This window comes from Aptenodytes patagonicus, chromosome 3 (assembly GCF_965638725.1).
Source record: "Aptenodytes patagonicus chromosome 3, bAptPat1.pri.cur, whole genome shotgun sequence".
NCBI classification, from domain to species: domain Eukaryota; kingdom Metazoa; phylum Chordata; class Aves; order Sphenisciformes; family Spheniscidae; genus Aptenodytes; species Aptenodytes patagonicus.
The window spans coordinates 84131408-84152928 of NC_134951.1; the positions used below are offsets into that span (position 1 = coordinate 84131408).

Below are 21521 nucleotides of genomic sequence, written 5' to 3' on the forward strand. Positions count from 1 at the left end.
GGCACCTGAAGGTGCACAAGTCCATGGGATCCAATGAGATCCACCCACGGGTCCTGAAGGAACTGGCGGATGAAGTTGCTAAGCCACTATCCATCGTATTTGAGAAGTCGTGGCAGTCCGGTGAAGTTCCCACTGACTGGAAAAGGGGAAACATAACCCCCATTTTTAAAAAGGGAAAAAAGGAAGACCCAGGGAACTACAGGCCAGTCAGTCTCACCTCTGTGCCTGGGAAGATCATGGAGCAGATCCTCCTGGAAGCTGTGCTAAGGCACATGGAGGACAGGGAGGTGATTCGAGACAGCCAGCATGGCTTCACCAAGGGCAAGTCCTGCCTGACCAACCTAGTGGCCTTCTATGATGGAGTGACTACATCAGTGGACACGGGAAGGGCTACAGATGTTGTCTATCTGGACCTCTGTAAGGCCTTTGACAGGGTCCCCCACAACATCCTTCCCTCTAAACTGGAAAGCTATGGATTTGATGGGTGGACTGTCCAGTGGGTGAGGAGTTGGTTAGATGGTCGCATCCAGAGGGTGGTGGTCAACGGCTCAATGTCCAGATGGAGATTGGTGACGAGTGGCGTCTCACAGGGGTCGGTACAGTTGGGACTGGTACAGTTTAATATCTTCATCAATGACACAGACAGTGGGATCAAGTGCACCCTCAGCAAGTTTGCAGATGACACCAAGCTGAGTGGCGTGGTCGACATGCCAGAGGGACGGGATGCCATCCAGAGGGACCTGGACAAGCTCGAGAAGTGGGTCCGTGTGAACCTCATGAGGTTCAACAAGGCCAAGTGCAAGGTCTTGCACCTGGGTCGGGTCAACCCCCGGTATCAATACAGGCTGGGGGATGAAGGGATTGAGAGCAGCCCTGCCGAGAAGGACTTGGGGGTACTGGTGGATGAAAAGCTGGACATGAGCCAGCAATGTGCGCTCGCAGCCCAGAAGGCCAATTGTATCCTGGGCTGCATCCAAAGAAGCGTGGCCAGCAGGTCGAGGGAGGTGATTCTGCCCCTCTACTCTGCTCTGGTGAGACCCCACCTGGAGTACTGCGTCCAGCTCTGGAGCCCTCAGCATAAGAAAGACACGGACCTGTTGGAGCAGGTCCAGAAGAGGGCCACGAAAATGATCAGGGGGATGGAACACCTCTCCTGTGAAGAAAGGCCAAGAGAGTCGGGGTTGTTCAGCCTAGAGAAGAGAAGGCTTTGGGGAGACCTTATTGCAGCCTATCAGTACTTAAAGGGGGCTTCTAAAAAAGATGGCGGCAGAGTTTTGAGCAGGGCCTGTTGCGACAGGACAAGGGGGAATGGCTTTAAACTAAAGGGGGGTAGATTTAGACTAGATAGAAGGAAGACTTTTTTTACGCTGAGGGTGGTGAAGCACTGGAAGAGGTTGCCCAGAGAGGTGGTGGATGCCCCATCCCTGGAAACATTCAAGGTCAGGTTGGCCGGGGCTCTGAGCAACCTGATGTAGTTGAAGGTGTCCCTGCCCACGGCAGGGGGGTTGGACTAGATGACCTTTAGAGGTCCCTTCCAACCCAAACTATTCTATGATTCTATACTTGTAACATTCAGTAATAGTGTTGCTGCTGCTACTACTACAGTAGCACCAGTAGTCTCAGTAATAGAAGTTCTTTAGCCAGAAGTGCTGTATAAATGTGAATTTTTAATACATTCTTAACATTAATATTGATGTCGCACGTATATTCTCCTCCCCTTCACCTTTATTTTGGGATTATTTCATTTGACATTCACTGAACAATAGCTGAAATGTAGTTAAAGGAGCTTTTTATAAAGAAATGGAGCTGTGTTAAGAGAGAAGTGATACGTGTACATTTTAATATCCCTTACCAGTGTTATATCTTAGCACCTCAAGACATCATCACTCGTTAAGACAATTCCATCCCAGTGTTATAAGTGAGGAAACAACACACAGGGACAGTAAACACCAGATGTGTAAAGGTGGTTGTGTGTTACCTCCAAAAAAAATTAGTGATTTATGGGGAGACTTAGTTAATTGTTTAGGAATCTAATCAGCGTGTCTAGTGTCACGCCAGCACTAGTAGGAAGCATATGCACATTAACTAAAAGGGTATATTACATTCAGCTAGGCTGCTATATATTCCCCTGATAGATTTAAAAGAAGAGATATTCAGTTCCTTGCCAAATACGAAATTACATATGTATTGGTTTTAGCAAGGGCAGTTAATGCATACCTAACTATCATTTCCTATTTAGCAATAGTTTTCTATTTACTTTCTGTGTATAGGATACAGAAATACATCTTGGCAGAAAATATTTCTATGCTAGGACTGAAGTTCCGTAAGTTCCTACTAAAGTCAATGAGAGCTTTACTACCGAATTTGATAAAAGCAGAGCTATGCCAATACACTTTTGAAAAACCATCCCTCAGTCTGCTCAGTGTTATTTACTTTTTAGCAAAATTATACAGTTGTATGTTGTATTTGTACACTGAGGCTTCAATACAACAGAGGCATACTTCAGTCTAGCAACAATGGCAAGTAATATTTTTCAATTATAGGAGGCTGAAAGTGTAGTGGTTCTGCAGGAAGTTTATTTTGGCACAGCACCTTGTGCTAAAGAAATAGGTACCTTTTGTTTTAAAATGGCTGTGGATCAGTTCCTGAGGCTAGAATGTCAGTGAATGCTTATTTCATCAGCAAAGCGCCTGCAGAGTCCAATGCTGGCTGAAGTGCTGAGATCTCAAAGTTTGGCTTATTACAGAGCATGCATTTTCTTTTAAATAGCATTCTTCTCCCTGTTAAGTACACCTTTAAAAATGGCCACGTTACTCTCACATAAACCGTTTCCCTATTTATATTTAATTTGCTCTGACATAGTGCTGATACAAGGAAATGTAGAATATTACATGTAAGTAATGTTATTTTCTTTAAAACCTTTATTTGTAGTCAGTTCTTGAATAGCTCAGAAGACTGCCTTTATGCAACAGCTGTGTGCACCAAACAAGGATTCTCTAATTTCACTGTATGTGTTCATCTAAACTACAGCATGGGGTTGACGTTCTTGTGCCAAAAGATAGCAGCTTTCAAGCTGTGTGTGGCAGTTTTCCATTCCAAAAGAAATAGGTGTTCTGAAAGTGGATACTCTATTGCAGCTTAAGTACAAATCAATTCCTAGTATCTTGAACATACCTGATTACAGGTTGCAGGTTGGCAGTTCCTTTCATAGGTCATCTGAGATACTGCTGCATTGATTCACGGTTCGATTTGTCTTGGACCTCGGGATTGTACTAAAGTATGTCGTCTTTTAACTGTAGTATGTTTTGGTAAACTCAGTCAATCATAATTATAGGCCAATATTTCATCCAAAATTACATTACAAAAGAAGAGCAGTTCTTCTTTTCTTCCTCAACCTGTGGACTTAACACCTGGAAAATTCCTTAGCCAGAACTATTTACCTTGGACCATATCACTTCAAAAGGTGAACCGTACTATCAACAATCTTATTGTGCAGCTGCTTTGCAATACAAAGAAACCCTAGGAGGGAAAAAAAACCACAACAAAACCTATATTGCACTGGCAAACAGTATTTGTTCTCCTGGAATTCTCTATACTAACCATCTTGGTTCAATGAAAGTTATATTTGAAGAGCTTATATACCAGACATGACATTAGTAACAGTTGTCATAATGTTTCTGGAAGCTGCAGAGCTTCAGGCGTACTAAATTTTGCCTAATCTAATTCTGCTGAAGTTCACTGGTCTTTCTGTTGGTTTCAGTGGAAAATAGATCAGGCCCTTAAAAAGTATACACTCAAAACAGCTTAAGAGAGGGAATGGTCATACATTAGGACAATTAAATAGATTTTGAACATCTACTCAGACTCTGGGGAGAAAAAAAACAAAACTGATTTTTAAGCTTGGCTAATTAAGCCTTGGACAGTTTTAGCAGTGAACTCTCGCCTATCAAAATTTCTTTGTAGTCACAATGATATCTTAATCCACGGCAACAGTTTCACAGTACACTGCAAAAAAATGTCCACAAGGTAGGCCACCTGACAGCAGCACACTGAGCAGTTGCATGCCTAACCAGCTATCATTTGCCAGTATAGTCTGCGGCTGTGAAAGGACACACTGCATTAGCAAAGGTGGCCAAGCACACTCTGCCGAGTAATTGCGTTGGTGGCAGAATTTTTACTCCTAAAACTTTCTTCCATGGATCAGTCCTATGATTAAACAAAGGGAAAGGGCTGGGGTAAGGTGTGGATAAGGACTTTAGATCATGGAGTATGGTCAAGATGCAGGTAGTGGCAAATGAAGCCCCTCATTTTAAAGATTTTGGTAAAGGAGCTAGTCAGTGTAGAGAATAATACAGAAATATATAGTGAGTGTCAGAAAGTAAGGGAGTGGAAAAAGTTTGATCTTTGAAGGCTTACAATGGAAAGTTACTGGAACTAAGAGAGGGAGGTGACCTTTTGTATGTTTTTTAAATGTTTCTCCGTGTCCCCTAATAACTTTTGAAGATGTTGGCTAATTTCAGCCACGTTTGACAGAGATGTAGGAGTTTCTGAGAAAAATAAGTTACTGCCAATTGTTCTGAACAGACAGCTGGGGAGAAGGGGAAGGCACTCTAAACTGCCCAACAGGAGGAGGCTTTAATGTGACATCACATTATTAGAGCATCCATGTGAGAGGGAGACATGGCTACAGGCATGGGAAAAAATTTCAAGTAATTACTGAACCATTTCAGATGCCAGTGACATAGCACATACAGGAGCCCATCAGTTCCTGGTGCAGACGTACCAGGAGTCTGTCAGCAGTTTGTCCCCCCATCAGGGACAAACTTTATTAGTTGCAAGGCAGATGGAGCTACCGATGCTTCCCCTTCTCATAATTCCACAACTTTTAACTAATGTATGAAAGAAAAAGGAAAGAAAATGTGATCGTAAGAGTTCTCAGAGTCCCAAACAAATAACATACATTTTGCTACGAAATAAATCCAATATTATGTATATGAGGGAAAGGTGAGGAGGTTCAAAGATAAGTCTGTCACCAAAAACACAAGCACGTGTTTAAGACAGTAAAAATTAAAATCCTAATGAATCCATTCACTTTTATAGAAAGGATGTGGCTGCTGGCTGGGCTACAGTCAGATGGTTAGCCTGATGACTGTAACTCAAAATTTACGCGCATGTTCTGTAATGTCACGTGTATTATGGGCTGTCATTAGCCCAGTAATCATTTAGATCAGAGTTGAGCAGTTGTGGCAAAAATAAGAAAAGTAATGTTATTTTAATCTTTTTGCAGGTGCTAGTGTGTTGTCCATTACATAACTGTGTACAAAAAGGGGCTAACCTTTTTAACTGGTGATATTCATCATCGCAGAAATGTCATTTATGCTGGGTTTTGTTGTAGATATGATGAAAAGCTCTGATAAGGCCGATGTTTTTGAAAATTAAACAAGAAATGAGAAGCAATCTTTTTGGAACTGAAGGAGATTTTTATCTGGTTGCAGATTGGTTAGCAGTAGTACTTTTATGTTGTTATTTTGTAGGTTGCTTAAAGGTAAAAGCAATTTTTAAGCTTTTTTTAGGTTGACTTCATTGGAGTTTTTGGCTTAATTATTTGGCAAATAACAGTGTTGTTCCACAGAGACGTATCATTTTACATCAAACTCCTGATAAAACCCAGTAAATAAACTTTCCTCAACATATAAACACTAAACAATTGGGTTGTTTACTGCTAAATATTTACTGAGAAGCCTTAGAAGTGTTTAAAAACTGGTTTTTCTAGTTTCTGTTGCAGCAGATGCCCTCATAGGATCTCTTTTCAATCCCCATTTTCCTTTGCACACACCTTGTTTAAGCAGGAAGAGCTTAATTTAAGCCGTAATCTTTTATCAGAATAAACCTTAGTCGTGTTTTCAAAATACTGGTGCTCCTTTCCCCCCTCAATTTGACAGGTCAAGGAAGCAGGCGATGTACTACACTCCCAGCAACCTATTGCTTAAAGCTGACTGATGCCAAGTAAACGTACTGTTTTAGCAGCCCATCTCTGTAGGATAACACTCCTTAAATTTACCACCCTCGCACCAGTTTAGGTTATCTTTGCTCAAGAACGGAGCATATAGCTCCAGTGCACAGGGGTTTTAGCATCTTTTGACAACTCACACTGGGAATTTATACTAATGGCTGAAGGCAGGAAGATCTGGAATTCAAGAAAGGACTCTTGTCTTTTGGTTGAAAGAATTTTAGTGATGCTTTCTATTGCAGAGAATTTAACTTTAGTGAAGTTATCATCAGTTGACAGTTCATCTCTTTATATTTGGAACACAATGTGCCTTACCTCTCCCCGGCAAAGCTAAGCCTTACTGTTTTAATGACAAGTTCCTGAGATAGGATCTACCTGCTGCCTTTATTGCTCAAGCATAAATTGCCTATGGTTAAATATTTGATCATTTAAGATACAGGTGGGTTTGGGGGAGGTAAGGTAAGAAGTAGTATACTGATAATATACTGACTGAGTTCAAATGGATCTAAAAAAAAACAGTTAAACTAGGAAAGTACTCAGATTTTGATCACCATCACTTGAATTCCAGCAGTTTATTGCTTGGATGAAATTGCATTGATTTTTAATTATTGTTCTTCAATTGATTAATTTTAACTAGAAATTAGCAAATACTAACCTGTCCTTGAGTGTTGTGTTTTCCTTTTTATAACAGAAACAGGTATGTTCTTTTGAGGGTGGTTGGAGTGGGGAAGGGGGGGGGGGAGGAAATGCCTTATGTAATTTTTAAGTTATTTCTTTTTAAATTTATATTTCAAAATGTTAGCCATAGTCACATCTTCTGTATTCAGCTCAACCACAGGAAGAAGGCAACAGATTAGGAAAAAAATTAAATGCATAGGAACGACTTTAACATAAGTAACAATTATTAATACAAATTTTTTTCATTGAAAAAGTGTGTCCGCAGAATGATGTTGAAAATCCTACTAAAGGAACCAGTTCTTAAATGAAATGTAATATTTAGTGCATTGAAATACAGATGACGTGTAAAGTAGCGCAAGTAAAGAATTGTAAAATTACTACCATATCTTTACATTTCTCCTTGGTTTCTAGAATTGAAGACAGTGAGGTGGCTTTGCCAGTGGGTACAGTTCTGGCCTTCATTTGTGTCTGCTGACATCTGGCACGTTCAGATACTTGCCCTCACATTTCAAGTGCAGTAGAACCTGTTCATCCTTTCAACAGAATTTGAACTCTCTAAACTCCATAGAGCAGAGTGGTGAAGGAGTTGTGGGGTTTTTTAGTATGTTCCTGAAAATAGGTTTTGCAGCTTTCAAAGTGCATAGGATAAAGTTTACACCTCTATCAAAAAATCACTTGTGAATCCACAAAGAAGACTCAGAGGACTAGTAGTATTTCCTTAAAACATAAAGGTATTTTTACATCCTGATTATTTTTTTATTATTATTTAATTAGATGTAATTTGAACTGGAAATTTGCATTTCATATACGAGATCCATGTATTTTTCTTCCTGTAAGTAAAAACTCTTCAGCAGGATATACAGTCTCTGGGTCTAGATTTGCAAACTGCTCCTGTGAGCAAACACTTTTCTTCTTGCAAAGCCTCTTTCTGTGGTCAATGAGGATGCACACAAGCACAGAGACCAGCCTGAACTTGTGGTCCACAGGCTAAAGCCATGTGTTTCTAGAGGAGAAAAAGGCATGATATGAGATAAGTCTATGATGATGGCTCTCCTAGCAAAGACATTTCTCAAATTGTTAGGAAAAAAACATTATACATTAGTGATATGGGTGCTGTAGCACTTCTCTTGCTCTTTTCCAGTGGGCTCACCCAGTTCAGCTCCGGCCTCCTAAGCATGATACCAATAACCTCTGCTGCAATGATACTAGAGGACTGTGAACTTTGAGTTCTCTCCTCAGTCTTCAGTTAATGTTGGCAAATGGGAAAAGTAATCTTTTTCCCCAAACGGTGAGAGGGTGGGGAGCTGCTGTTGGTAGGAGCAGCAGCAGGGGCACAGCACAGGCAGCTGGTGCAGGAGGAGCAGTTCTCATGCACTCCTTGTCTCTCTCACACAAATGTCATCAGCTGGTGGTAGGAGTAGCAGCAGCGGGACCACAGGGGTGTATCTCACATGATTCACTGGGGTCCTGAGTTTATAAAAATAGTGAAAAGAACAGACACAATTTCCAATAAGAAGTAATCTCTAGGGTGTAATGCCCTGGAAGGCAAGCCTTCTTTTCTTTTGGAATTTTCCACTTCTCCTCATCGTGACGTCTTTGCATTGCAGACACCAAGCAGTTGTGAGCATTCCCATGGCAAAGCAAGTCTGTGGTTTGCCATGTGCACAGGCTTATTGTTATAGACCCACTGTGCTTTCATTTTCTTTGTTTTTCATTGCCAGACATGGAAAATAGAAACTACCCTTTAGTGAATGTATTTCCTGTCTTATTAAAATAAAGAAATCACTGTTGATAGTTCTTGCCTTGGTCTTGCCAATATTGATTTCCATTAAAAAAACAAGCCTTACCTGATATCCACCCCCTCCCCGATACTTTAGTGCTTTAGGAAAATTCTGGATTGATAACCCTAGACAGTGGAGTCTTCTACCTGTGAAACCTGTCACCAGCAACATTATTTTATCTTTTTAACCAGTATGTCTCAAGTGTAGTTGAAAAGAGCACAGCTAGGGTTGTATCGCTGGCTCAGACTTCATACTCACGTAGGCAGAAGTAACAATTAGCATCAATGACAGTACTACACTGATCTCCAGCGTGAGACAGCACTCAGTCCTCTTCTATATTTTATTATTTTGTGCGTCACCATCAAAAGCAAAATTTTTCAAATTCTCGTTTAGACACTTGTTCTGCAAATACATATGCGTTTGTTTTGCACTACCTTGAGTAACATCACTGAAGAAAGTTGGGTTTCTTTCCCATATGACCCCACCCATATTTGTGTTGGGTCTATGCTTAGAGTTTTCAGAATAAAATAAAGCAACAAAAGCTTTATTTTAAAATTTATGGCCCAGACGGCATCCAGCATCCACATATAGTATTAGTAATCTGTTCTAACAGCTGGTTTACATCCTTGGTATTAGTGGGATTAAAAAGGACAGTAAAAGCATCTTTGTTAATAAATGACAAAAAGGCATGAATTAATAGTCATATAGTACACAGCCGTTAAATTCGAAGATGGGAAATCGCTTGCTGCAGATGACAGCATTTACTCTTTTCAGCAGCTTAAATACTTGTTTTCATTATTCTTCATGAAAGTTTGTTTTCAGCAATTAAATCTTTTGACGTTATCAGTACTTACTGATAATTCAGTGACAGAAGATACCGATTTGTACGACAGGGAATTTCAGTCTGGTTTTGTACTGATCTATAATAAAGAGACTATTGGTGGTATAAATCATATTGATATAAATTTGGCCAAGTTTGATTCCGCTGGTTGGTGTGCTACTGTCACTCTTGGCCTCTACTGCTAGTTGTAGTTTGACATGTCCATTTTCCTTATAGCTTAAGAGCAAAACTTTGCCACTTGTCAAAGTGCTCTAAAGTATTTTATTGAAGTTATTTAAAGTTCAATTTATTGTTGTGTTGAGAACAAGACCAGGGTGCATAAATTCTGAAGAAATTCCGCAGCTGGATTTAGTTTACCAAAAACAGGGAGTTCTGAGGATTCCCAGCAGTTCTTACTCCCCGCTCATAAAGTCTTACTTTGTGATCACAAACCAAGCAGATTCCATTTTAAAGCTTGTAATGATGTGGACTCATTTCCTTAGCAGGTCTTAAGATTTGATCAGATGATCAGAAACAATCTGGTTAGTGCAATATAAGAATCTCCCAGCTGCAACATCATAACTGGCTGTGTGCACTCTTACAGTCTACTTTAAGTAGAAATAAGACTGGTTCACTTAAACCACATTCCTCTTTCAGGTACCTTTCAGCATTGTTAAATGGTTTGCAAAAACCTGCTTTACTTGCCAGAGCAAGAGAGTTATGAGTGTGCATGTAGTTACTAGACTCAGCTGGCAAAATGATAGCTTACATCTGGAGGCAATAACTTCCTGAAACTCAATAGCCTGATCCCATACTGAACCTACTTTTATTTGAAAGGGAGGGGAGAAGGTGGTCTCCCTTACTCAAGTATGAAGTGTCACAGTCAGAAAAGGATGGGCCTTTCATTTTCTAAATGACTGCTCAAATTAGCTTGTGTTGTCTGCATTTGTCTGGTTGTCAGTGATTGTCTTCAGTTGTCTGTATTGGGTGAATTTCAAGTACTGAGTGTCATGTTGGGTCAGTGCCCTGGTGGCCAGCTTCATGCCTTTCCAGGAATCACTAGAGGCAGAAGAAGTTCTTGCCAGAGGGCTCTGGACCACCCTGCCTGGTATCTTTTGCCTGCATCATCATCTCTAGGTCCTCTTTTGCTTTTGCACTGTAGAAAAACCAGCCAGTGGAGGTACACCTCATATCTTCAAGTCGGCTTAACAGAGCCCTACTGCCCCTTGTCTGTGGTTAGGGGGAACCCTATCATAGAAGCCGGTTTCATGTAGTCAAATGATGCAACAGACTTTAGCTCATTGCATAATAATACAGAAAACCCAAGTCCTTGACCAAGTTCTAGCTGTATTCTCCAAATGATTTACTGTGTTTGTCTCTCTTGCAGGAAGCTTTGTAGCTCTGTGCTGCTAACAAAGGTTTCCTGATTTTGTTATGTGGACCTTAGGGAGGAAAAAGTTCCGATCCATTAGTACAACATCTCATGTTGTCTGCTATTAATTGTCATCTTTTTTAAATAGGGCACTGATAGTGTATGTGCGTACCTTTAAGTCTTTTGGGGATCTTTCAAGATGTAAGATGTTGTTATTGTTAGCAATAATGGGCCAACCCTTTCCATTGCATTTCAAACAATTCACAGCTCTTCCAGAGCTAGGGCTAAGACAAATTTGAGCCACATTTTTGTCCTTTCTGTTCTGGAGTATTTTGGATACTATTCCATTCCTGCTATAACTTATACTATAAGGAAAACTGTAATGTAAGGGTACAACAGCTGCCACGGATTACAGTATTGATGGCCACACTGTTACGAATCCCTCCTGGTCCTGACAGACTGCTTCGGTACAGACTGTGGAAAAGGCATTCCCCACTAAAGAGCTTCATACTGTTTACACAATACTTAAAATCACAGTTTTCCCCATATTGGATTCAAGGCTTTTATAGTTTGCTATGCTCTGCCACAGCAGGATGTTAAATTCACCCATCAAGTTTATTTTGGCTGTGAGTTTTAATTGTCTTGTTGAGTTTCTCATTTTGCATTTTCTGGACGTTGTCATACTGTTCCAGTATTTCTTCTGGAGACATCCATGTTGAAGTGAAATAATTTGACTTTCAGACTACAGTCAGAGGAAATTTATAGAGCGTTTAAAATAAAAGCCTGGGCACAATAAACTTTGTTCTGACAAATCTTATAATTTAAATGATCTCTAAGTGCTGCAACATTTCCCGGTTGATCAAACTGTGGAAGGTCAATGGATCACTGTACACATCATTTTATACTCCCAGTTCATGTTTTGCATTCCACTAACAGAATTCTTCCTGGGGAACTGCTAATGCTTGAGAAATACTATGGAGAATAGCCATTTATTTTGTCTTTCCATTTTCATTTTGAATGTGTGTGTCTTAAAAACTTGAGTGAGATGCTGTATTTGTTAAAACAAACTTCACTTCTTTCACTTTATTGAATAAAACTAGATACAGAATCCTTTGATGAATTCTACTGTGCAGCAGAGCATTGTCACAACTTTGAGACTGTTTACCATTTGCTCTGCTGTTCGCATGGTTATATGTGGTGGTAAGATTGCTTATATTTCCTGATTTGTGAGGCCTACCTTTGGGGTTTTTTGTGTGTGTGTGTTAACAGCTTGCACAAGTGGACTCCAGAGGCGTACATCTTGGCGCTGTCTTTGTTCGTGGCCTTACAACTTTGCTCATGGCCAATAGTGCCTGTGGCTTTCCATTCAGAATGGATGATTTGATGCCTTGGGAAGTGTTTGATGGGAAACTTTTTCAAGAAAAATACCAGCAGTCGCACCGACGTTGCTCTTTGGAAGAGCTTTTAGAAGGCAATGTGAGTAATCGCATCCGCTTAGACAGTTCTGTACTCTTTGAAAAATGTACCTGTCCATGTTTGTTTGTTGTTTTAATATTCATGTTTACACTGGTCCCCTTTCTTTGTGTTTTTCCTCTCTTCCTTATTCCTTTTTCATCTTCTCCGCCAAAAAAAACCTAAGAAGGTAGAAATACTGACCCTATGAAGGAAGCTGTAATTTTACCTTTATTTTTGTTTCCATTACTCAGAGAATAATATAAGGAATTGTCAAAATCATTGTCAATTTCAAAAACTGAAAATGCCTGTAATGGTTTTCTAGTACTAAGATATTAATGAGATCCTTTTCCTGTAAGATTTTAGGCAACATGTTAAGAATGTCTTTAAATAAGCATACTGGGTATAATTTTTGAAGTGTTTGAGAATGATATTTTTAAAGGTATTAAGGAACCTAAAGTTTGAGATGAAGGTTTGGTGAATTCAAAGAGGAACTGGAAATCAGAGGAAGGTATATATCTAGGGGTTTTTTAAGAATCTCACCAAGTACTTTCCTGTACCTCTAAGTACTTATTTAGTTTTCAATCCCACTTTTCAGAAGCTGGGGATCTGTACAATTTGCAGGCTATGTTACTAAAAAAACAGTATGACTTAAAACAAGTCTGCCCAGGCAAGGACAGGGAGATACCAGCAAAGTCTTGCTGGGTATGGGCCATATCTGGTGCATTAGGTGGCATCATGTCCAGGCTCAGAGATAGGGTCTGCTAGACTGGGTGCAAGGCTGTATTAAGGCACTAGCGAAGCCTCGGACCAGACCTGACTCGTGCCCCACCAGCACAGAATATGTGGAGAGATACTTGGGTAGATCTGTACTCATCTGTGTAGATAGCTCTTAAGACCTTTGATTAATGCGTCTCTTTTCAATGTGGAACTGAAAATCCCGTATCATTTAATTACTTTTGAAAATTTTACCTTTGAAATGTTTTTACCCGTTGTTACATATATCACTTGAGGTTAAAATAAATAAAAGTGATTACAGAGAAAAAAGTTTTCAGTTTTGAATGATTTTAATCTCATGCATTCAATACCAGTTGTATAATTAGTTTTCTTTTCTAATTTTGTGTCCAATTACATACCATCCTGATCTGGAGTGATGAGTGGAATGCGTGTGGGTGGGTGGAATGTATGTGTTTTCAGCATGGAGGAGGAGGATAATTCTTTTCATATGGAATCAATCGTATGATTAGGACTATAGCCTCTATCCAAATCCTGTGGTTCCCATTAATTGGTCCGTTGATTTCAGTAGATTTTGAACTGGGCCAGTGGTTCATCCAGTTTTTCATGTAGGACTTTTGCAGAACAATAGAGGGTCTAAAGAATAAATGGGAAAATGTAAAACTATACATTCACATTTCTATGTGAAATCGATACTTCTGTTCCATGTGGGTAGAATTCAGGTTAGTGAATAACTTTTACAATACGTGTCTAAATCTGTATAAAATTTATATTGTCTGAGAGGTATTTTTAAATGTGTTAGGTAGTATGTCTTAGCTAACATTTGAAAATCTTGATGTGGTCAGGTTAAAGTTATATTTTAACCTGTCTTAGAAGGAGGATGAAGGAAGATGCTTAGATCCCTAGAACAGAGCTGGAAATTTGCTTGATCAACTAAAATATCTAGGTTAGGGTTTTTAAAAGCCTGATACTCTAGTTTAAACAAACCCCAGATAAACTGTTCTGTTGTGAGGAAAAATAGTCTAGCCCTGTGAATTTTTAGAGTAGTTTAAATATCTTTTTCTTTTTTAGGTATGATTTTATCATACATATATGGCAGAGAGAGCTCCCAGACTAATAAAATAGCTTTCCAGCTTATCAGTTTGAGGCAAGAATCTGTTTTTGGGAGAATTGCCAGGAGATGCCAGTTTAGCTGGGGACACTGGCAAGGCAACAAGCATATGTGATTGGTTTTTCCTATTATTATAAGTTCAACTTTAATAAATAAAACTGGTACTTAGTTCCTGGCAGAGCTTAATGTACCGCTGGAAGCCAAGAACTTTCAGCACTTGTTTGTTAACAATCTACCCTTGAGCACCATAAATCTAATCTGATAGTGACAGCATTGTATTCAGAAAAAAGTTATTCTACATGGGATGTTTTGTTATAGAAAAGATAAGTAATAGGAAAAAGTTACTCCTTTTGGTGATCGGTGCTTGTCTCCTACTCCTAAGGTCCCTTCTCTATGATCTGGACAGTTACATTACTTCAGGGAGTTCAGGAGATCTCAGCATCAGTGTTGTTTTGATTATGATGGGCTTAAATATAGTTAATAGCTTTATGAAAATTACAGTAGAAATACAATCTTGGTTAAATATTTACATGTATACCAGAAATTTTGAACATTTTAGGGTTTGCTTCCCACAGATTCTTGTACCGAAAGAAGAAAATGTATAAATTAAATGCAGTTGATATTTTTGTGTAGCTCAGCTCTTTGTAGCCTAGGAGCTGTTAAAGATAAAAAATGGAAAGCTTCTGATAAGAATGAAAAATAGAGCCATTTTGCTTTTTTAAAAAAATATGCTAAGCTCATATTATGCTAGTTCTCTGTTTTTCATAACAGTAATCATATTAGTTTGTTTATCCACACAGAAAATTGGATATAATAGTCTCATAAAGCAGTGAGGCAATGATATTATCACTTTATTAGCCTTTTTATTGTGCTTCTCACTAATGAGTATGTTCATGATCATTTTTTTTAAATTAAAACCAAATCACCTAACAGGGTCAGCATAAGTGGTATGTTTTGTCCTTTTCTGATCATGCCTTTCATCCAACCTTCATCAACACATTCTGAATTTATTCTCCCAAGAATAAAATGAAAGGTTTTTCCCGTTAGTGGGTGTTCTTTACAGACTGTACTCAGTTTGTGTGGAAAAAAAAAAAATCTGTGGGTTTTGCTTAAGGCTCTATAAAGAGGTTTGTTAACTCAAAAAATGTGCTAGGAAAGTTCAGGGATTCAGACTCTAATTTAAGAAACCTCTCTAGTTGCTGCCGTCTTGCCACCTATTGGATTTTTACCTTATCCTGTAATCCTCTCCCCTCCTTCCTGCTCCCCCTCCGCCTTGGTTGTTACAAAAAGGAATTGTCATCCTGTAAAAATCAGTTCAGTTTTATGAAAATCACAAATTATGCTATTGCTGTAAGATCTGTCTTTTCATAATTCTTTTCAATGTGTACTACTGCCCACATGCTCAATACAAATCAATAAGAAAGAAAAAGATTCTATGATCTGACACTTGTTCAAAGCTCACTGAAATCAGTGAAAGTTAAGGCTATATCACATCTCTTAGTATTGCATCTTTAAATAGCTTCAGCTTGTCCTTTTGACAGTAGAAGTTTTCATCACACCACAAGGTAAATATTTTTATTTAATTCCCCCATTTCTCTTTAGACTTGTTTATATTTTATCAGTCAAGAGTTGGGGCTGATGTGTTACTATCGTGTTAAGTTTTGTTTCTAATGTATGAGATTAAGATACTTTGATTTTCACTGGTGTGTTTTCCCTGAGTTCATCAGTCCTTATCTGGAAGCTTTAACCATCTCTGCCTGAGGTATTGCTGATAGAAGTCTAGTTAAGTTTATCTACAGGTGCAAGGTAATAGAATAGGAAAGCAAGTGATTTACAGATGTGAGCAGAGAAGAAAAACAAACTTCACTGAGAAAGGGGAAAACATTCCTTCTGCACCCCTACTCATCCCTCCAAGGATCCACTTTTAATAGGAAATGTTTGAACTTCGTTTCCTGAAAAAATGCGAACAAGACCTACCACCTTCATACATGCATGAGTGTGGCTAAGACAAGTCTTTTAGTTGTTAAATATGTGATTGATTTGTGCTACACCTGAAGAGAGAAAAGCAGAACAGTCATTGATTTTTAACCCTGTTGTCTGCAGGAGTCTTTGTATACACCCTTCCAGAATCTGAAGTCTTTCATTTGCGAGGCTTGCACAGCAAAGAAGAGAACAATACAGAGCAGACCAAGAGGGAATGGATTTATCACAGGTTGGCATTGTGTTAATTTTCTCAATAAAGTCAATATATGGATGAGCTGAATTATCCTCCAACGGCAGCAGCATTTACATAGGCAGCCCATCAAGCTAAGTAAATTGTAAGGTCTTTCTCCAAGAAACCAAAGGAGAGATCTAAGAAAATATTTCCTGTTTTTAGGAATTCATGTGAATTTGATTACCCAGGTTTGGATAGAATATTTCAATCTAGCTACACAGTTAGTGAGATATATGCAGTAAATAAAATATCATTCACTGACAGAAGCATCCCTGCGATTTACTCAGTGACTAAAGTTATTTTTATAGGAGGAATTAGATGACTCAGAGTTTTTTCTTCCTTTCCCTCAGGGGAGCTATTTTAACGTTGATAGTTGAAGGTCTGAGTGAGGCATTGAAGAGAGAATACTCCTTTTTGGACTGACTGATACAGTTCAAAATATAAGAAAGCTTTTGGGCAACCTGGAGAACAGCTTTTTTTTGCCTAAGACCTTGCTTTTTTTTCCCCCAAACTTTATGGCTCGGTTTACTAAAGACATTTGTTTTCCCCACCTGATCTGCCTGACTCTCAGGGAAAAAAACATCTAAAAGGTTTTTAGCATCATTCACAGATCAGCCTGAATGTTGAGGCTTTTGAGGCTTCGAAATAATTCACACTGAATCTCAGTGTTTATGCTGGTATTATGTTTATTACCTGCTTAATACCTGATCAATTATAATGTCTATGAGGATAAAAATTACCCCTTCAAAATCCCTTGAGCAAATTACAACAGACAGAATGATTTTCTGCTAGTTCATTACTTTGCATTATGTGACAGCAATACTTCTGATGTGGTACTACACCATACTGGTGCTGGACATTCAAAACTAAGGGTATCTGTTGGTGATTTATGATACCAGACCTTGTTAGCATCTGCTATTGCTTGAGAGCTGTACTTAACCATTCTAATTATGATTTGTGATTCCAATTTGGACAGAGATTTCTGTTTTGTTTTAATGACTGCAGTCTCCAAATCTGTGTCATAAAATTTTGATCTGGTTTCTAAATACACTTGTTAACAGCTTGTAATCATGATGTGCATAGATGGAAATGAGAACAAGAACCATGCTTATTAGGCTGACTTTAGTTTGGAAAAATCGTAATTGTGCGTAAGTATTTTGGCATAAAACTAAGAAATGCTGTTTCCCGAAAAAGAATACGCTGTCTCTCTTTTTCTTCATTTAATCTTAGATACAGGCAGAGTTGCTTAGTAAATACTGTTTTTCAGGAACACAACAAAGAGAATTTAATCCCAGGTTCCAACAAACACACAGAAGTTCTTTTGTTCCTCCATATCATAACCAGATGAGGGGGTTCCTATGGAGAAATCCTCAACCACAAGGTAAAAAATATGTGCACACGTGTGTATTTGGAATTGTCTCTATCAACAATATAACAGCTCTGTGTCTATATACAGTTTGCACTTGTATGTATGCAGTTACCCTGTGGCTACAGCAGTCAATAGCAAAACTTGTATCAGTTATAGTTGTGTACTACTGTTAGCAAAAACTAACCCTGCAAGGTGAGGTAGAGTGTAGCGTTGTAATCTGGAGTCATCTTTTACTCACAATGTTCTGGGGGAAAAGCTTTCATGTGGTATTTAAACTTTCCATGATTGGTCTCAGCTGAACTGTGTTTAAAATTGTAATAGTTCTAAAACAAATTGGCACAGCTGCACAGAAATGTCTGTCTGAAGTCTTTAGCTGCAGATCTTAGTTCATACTTCAACAAAACACTTAAGCGTATGAATAAAGTTAAACACATTCCTAAGTGGTTTTCTAGATCAGGAGCTCAGCTTCCAGATCATTGCCTAAGTAATACAAATGCAAGTTCTGTTTTGTCTTGGCATTAATCTTAAGTCATTCGCCAATCTCACTTCTTGAACTGAACAGACATTTAAATGAAGCATCACTGTGGATAACACTGTTGAGCTGACATAATTCAGTTTTACTTCCTCATTATTATGCGTTAAAGCATATACACGTAGATTAAAGAAAATAAGCAAAAGGAAGAGAAGTGTCTAAGAAAGATCAATTATTTTATTAGGTCTGCAGAGCCCAAATTTCTTCTATGTTTCCAGGTGAGGTTTTCAAAGAAGATTGATGATGTGATTAGGGAGGATAAATAATAAATAAATACAATAAAGTCTTTAATGTGTTTCAGCTGCCACTGTTGTATGCTTGAGAGGGAGATACTATCATTTGAATCACAGATGAGATTGATCGTGTATGTAAAATGTAAAGTTAAAATGTAGAGTGTGTATGCTGACCGTGAGCAGAACCAAAACTGGTCGTTGTTACTGTGACCATCTCAAGAAGCCTGCTATTCAGGGGTCAGGTCATCTCTGACCAGCTCCAGAGATCTTACGACTAGATGTATTCCACAAAGTATGTTCCACAGTAACTGTGCTGAACTGTGTTATAAATGTGTTTCAGTAGCATTATTAAAACATCTTGGCTGCTTCTACACTAGTCTTATTTACTACCTTCAGGACGCTCTTCAAAACATGATCCCATAAGTGCAGTTAAATTGCCTCTAAGTAAAATAGATTTATTGGAAAAATGTATCTGTCCCTACAAAAGAGCCCTGCAATGTTTTAGAGCTCCTTTTAAACTGATCTGCCAAGATGACTCATTTTGACAAAGTTTCTTTTTCCAAAGTTTGCTAATATTAAGACAGGTATTTGGGTTGCTTCATTATGTAGCTGTTGTCTCTGCTATATGTGTATGTCTCACCAAAGAGAGAGAGAAAAGAACAAAAAAGTAGCGATTTTGTGTTCCATGATAGCTTACATGATAAAACTTCCTGGTAATATTACTGATATCTATCTATCCCATCCTTTATATACCCTCCCGTGGTATACTGTTATGGTTCCCACTGTTGCATATTATATATAAATCATTGGATTAAATACATTAAAAAGTAATGGAACGGTAACCATGGGACCCATATCTTCTGTGTCAGGAGTGTACCTAATGATTAGGCAGCCTTTGCTCTCTCTTATCAGTTAATGTTTAAGAATTCCATGACAATGTCTCAGCTTCAACAGTGGAGGAAAGAGTGCCTCCACCCAGAAAGCATAAACCTAAGAAGCACTGGTATTTCTCTGAGATGATGGTTTGAATCCCCTCAGGCAGAACAAGAATTGAACTTAGACATCCCTCATTTTCTGGTGAATACTAACCACTGATCTGTTGTAATTAACATCTCATCCTCTAGCTGTATTTTGAGAGAAGGGAATTCAGCTGTGGGTTTTTTGGGTTTTTTGGGGGGTTGGGTATTTTTTGTTTTGGTTTGATTTTATTTATTTATTTGAAGTTCTTTTCATAAATTTCTTGGCTGTGTGTCACAAATGGAGAGTGCATCCATGTAACTCAGAGCAGGACATCTAAGCCTCATAGGGAGGTAGATTTTCCCTTAGTGTTTCTTGTTTGTTAATTTAGAAGACTTCCTATTTAGCACGCTGACTTTTGTGTATCCCATTCTGAGTGTTTTTCCATTCTGATGCGTGTTAAACGCATGACTTTACGGATTCTAGGTTCATGGCTGAAACACCACACCACATGCCATATAGCCTACTGGTAGACAAAACTTCATTAATTAGCAGTTAAGACCACTAATACATTGTTTTGAATCACATTGTTACCTCATTCTACAAATAACTAAAAATAAACTGAGCACTAAGAACTATGGAAATCACTATTGAGTATCATGTGTCTTTGTCACTCTCTTCAGCAGTCCAACTGATAAACACTGAGATTGTTTGTCATAGCATACAAATTACCACCTAGATCTAAATCAACATACAAAAGATAGCAAAAAAAGAAAATAAAAAAGTAAGTCTAACCTTATCTATGCATTGTCTTATATACTTTTATAGCCATATTTTAAAATTTCAGTGATTTGGACAATGGTTCTCATACTAGTATTTGAAAACCTTCTGAAAAATGAGCTGAAGATAAGGGAAGGAGATAGGGGAGAGAGTGTCTATAGGACTGGTTGTAACAGCTACGTGAATGGTTGAAATCAAGGACACCCTAATACATTAGAAATAGTGAAAGGTATTGGCAAGGATATAGAATTTCAGCCAGTGATAAGGTAAACATCAGAACTCTCTGTATGATGGACCCAGGGGAGGGATGAGGATATAATGAGTAAGAGCTGCCAGAGAGCTAGGAGTAATGGATGATAATTTCAGCTACCAGTCATCTATCACCAGAATCATAAACAGGGAGATGGGGAAATAGTGAAGCGTTTTGACAATTTCATACTTGCATTTAGAAGTTGTTGGATTTGGGGGTCAACTATATTCTGCCTAAGAAAATTATGTTCTCTCCAAAAAAATAGTTTTGCTTTCTTTGTTGACATCCACTTTTGCCTTGCTTTTCTTCCATCTCTCTATTGGAAAAGAAGAGAAAAAGGGAAATGGGCAGCTTTTGTTTTTTAAAGAATTAAACTTAGAAAATATCACATTATTTTTCTTTAAAAACAAGGTCTTGGAGAAAAGCTTTTATGGAAAATTGAAAGTTTTTCAGGGGAGGAAAGATGAGTGTCAAGGAAAGATATGGAAAAAATAGAATTGTTGGAGGTATGTCTCATTCAAGAGAAACTCTTTTGTCCAAGACAAAAGGGAATTATCCGGAGTCCCATTTCTTCATGGAATGTAATTGCATCAAAAGAGTACGTTCACTTCAGTCTTAGCACACTGTAAACCATGTAGCTGAACATAATACAACTATACTGAAGGATCTAAGTTTGTAGCAAGTTTTCATTTGCTAGGTATTTAATCAAGGCTTCCACACTTGTGTTGCGTACTCTGTGTTCAAGCATGTTTCTGATTAATAGGATTTTGATAGAACTGTAATGTAGTTGGGACGTGGTAGAGCTTCGGTGTTGAAAAAAAGATTTCATTTACAGTACTACTTTGCTTATAGGAATCTATAACTAAAGCAGTATTGTACACAGGCACACTTAAACCAGTATGAAAATGTTTGTTAATATAGCTTACGTCTGGTTCTAAACAGTGTATTTTCCTTTCCTGAATTCACACGGTCTGATCTACCAACCACAGTGTATGACCTGTATGATTCACTGTCCCAAACCATTAATTGGACTAGATTTAAAAGTTACAGTGGCCCAAAAGCTTTAAGAAGAGCAATGCCGCCATGGACTGTATCCTCCAACATCTCAAAATACTAGCTATAATTATACACTAACTAGAGAGAGACATTCTTTTTTCAAAATATGTATAAATGTAATTTTTCTTGCAGGTTATCTGAATAAGGTCTTGCTTTCCTGCTTTAACGGT

General features: G+C 38.4%; 1 protein-coding gene across 2 annotated transcripts in view; it reads left to right on the plus strand.

Moving 5' to 3' along the window:
• The window catches only part of FAM120B (family with sequence similarity 120 member B), a 59570-nt gene that overhangs the window by 33778 nt on the left and 4271 nt on the right, over window positions 1-21521 (plus strand). Inside the window, exons 7-9 of one of the 2 annotated variants that reach the window (XM_076334045.1) lie at window positions 11931-12137; window positions 16063-16171; window positions 17442-17555. In XM_076334045.1, the coding sequence (XP_076190160.1) occupies window positions 11931-12137; window positions 16063-16171; window positions 17442-17555 (430 nt within the window). The remainder of the gene's footprint in view (window positions 1-11930; window positions 12138-16062; window positions 16172-17441; window positions 17556-21521) is intronic. The other variant, XM_076334046.1, reaches the window with a different exon arrangement.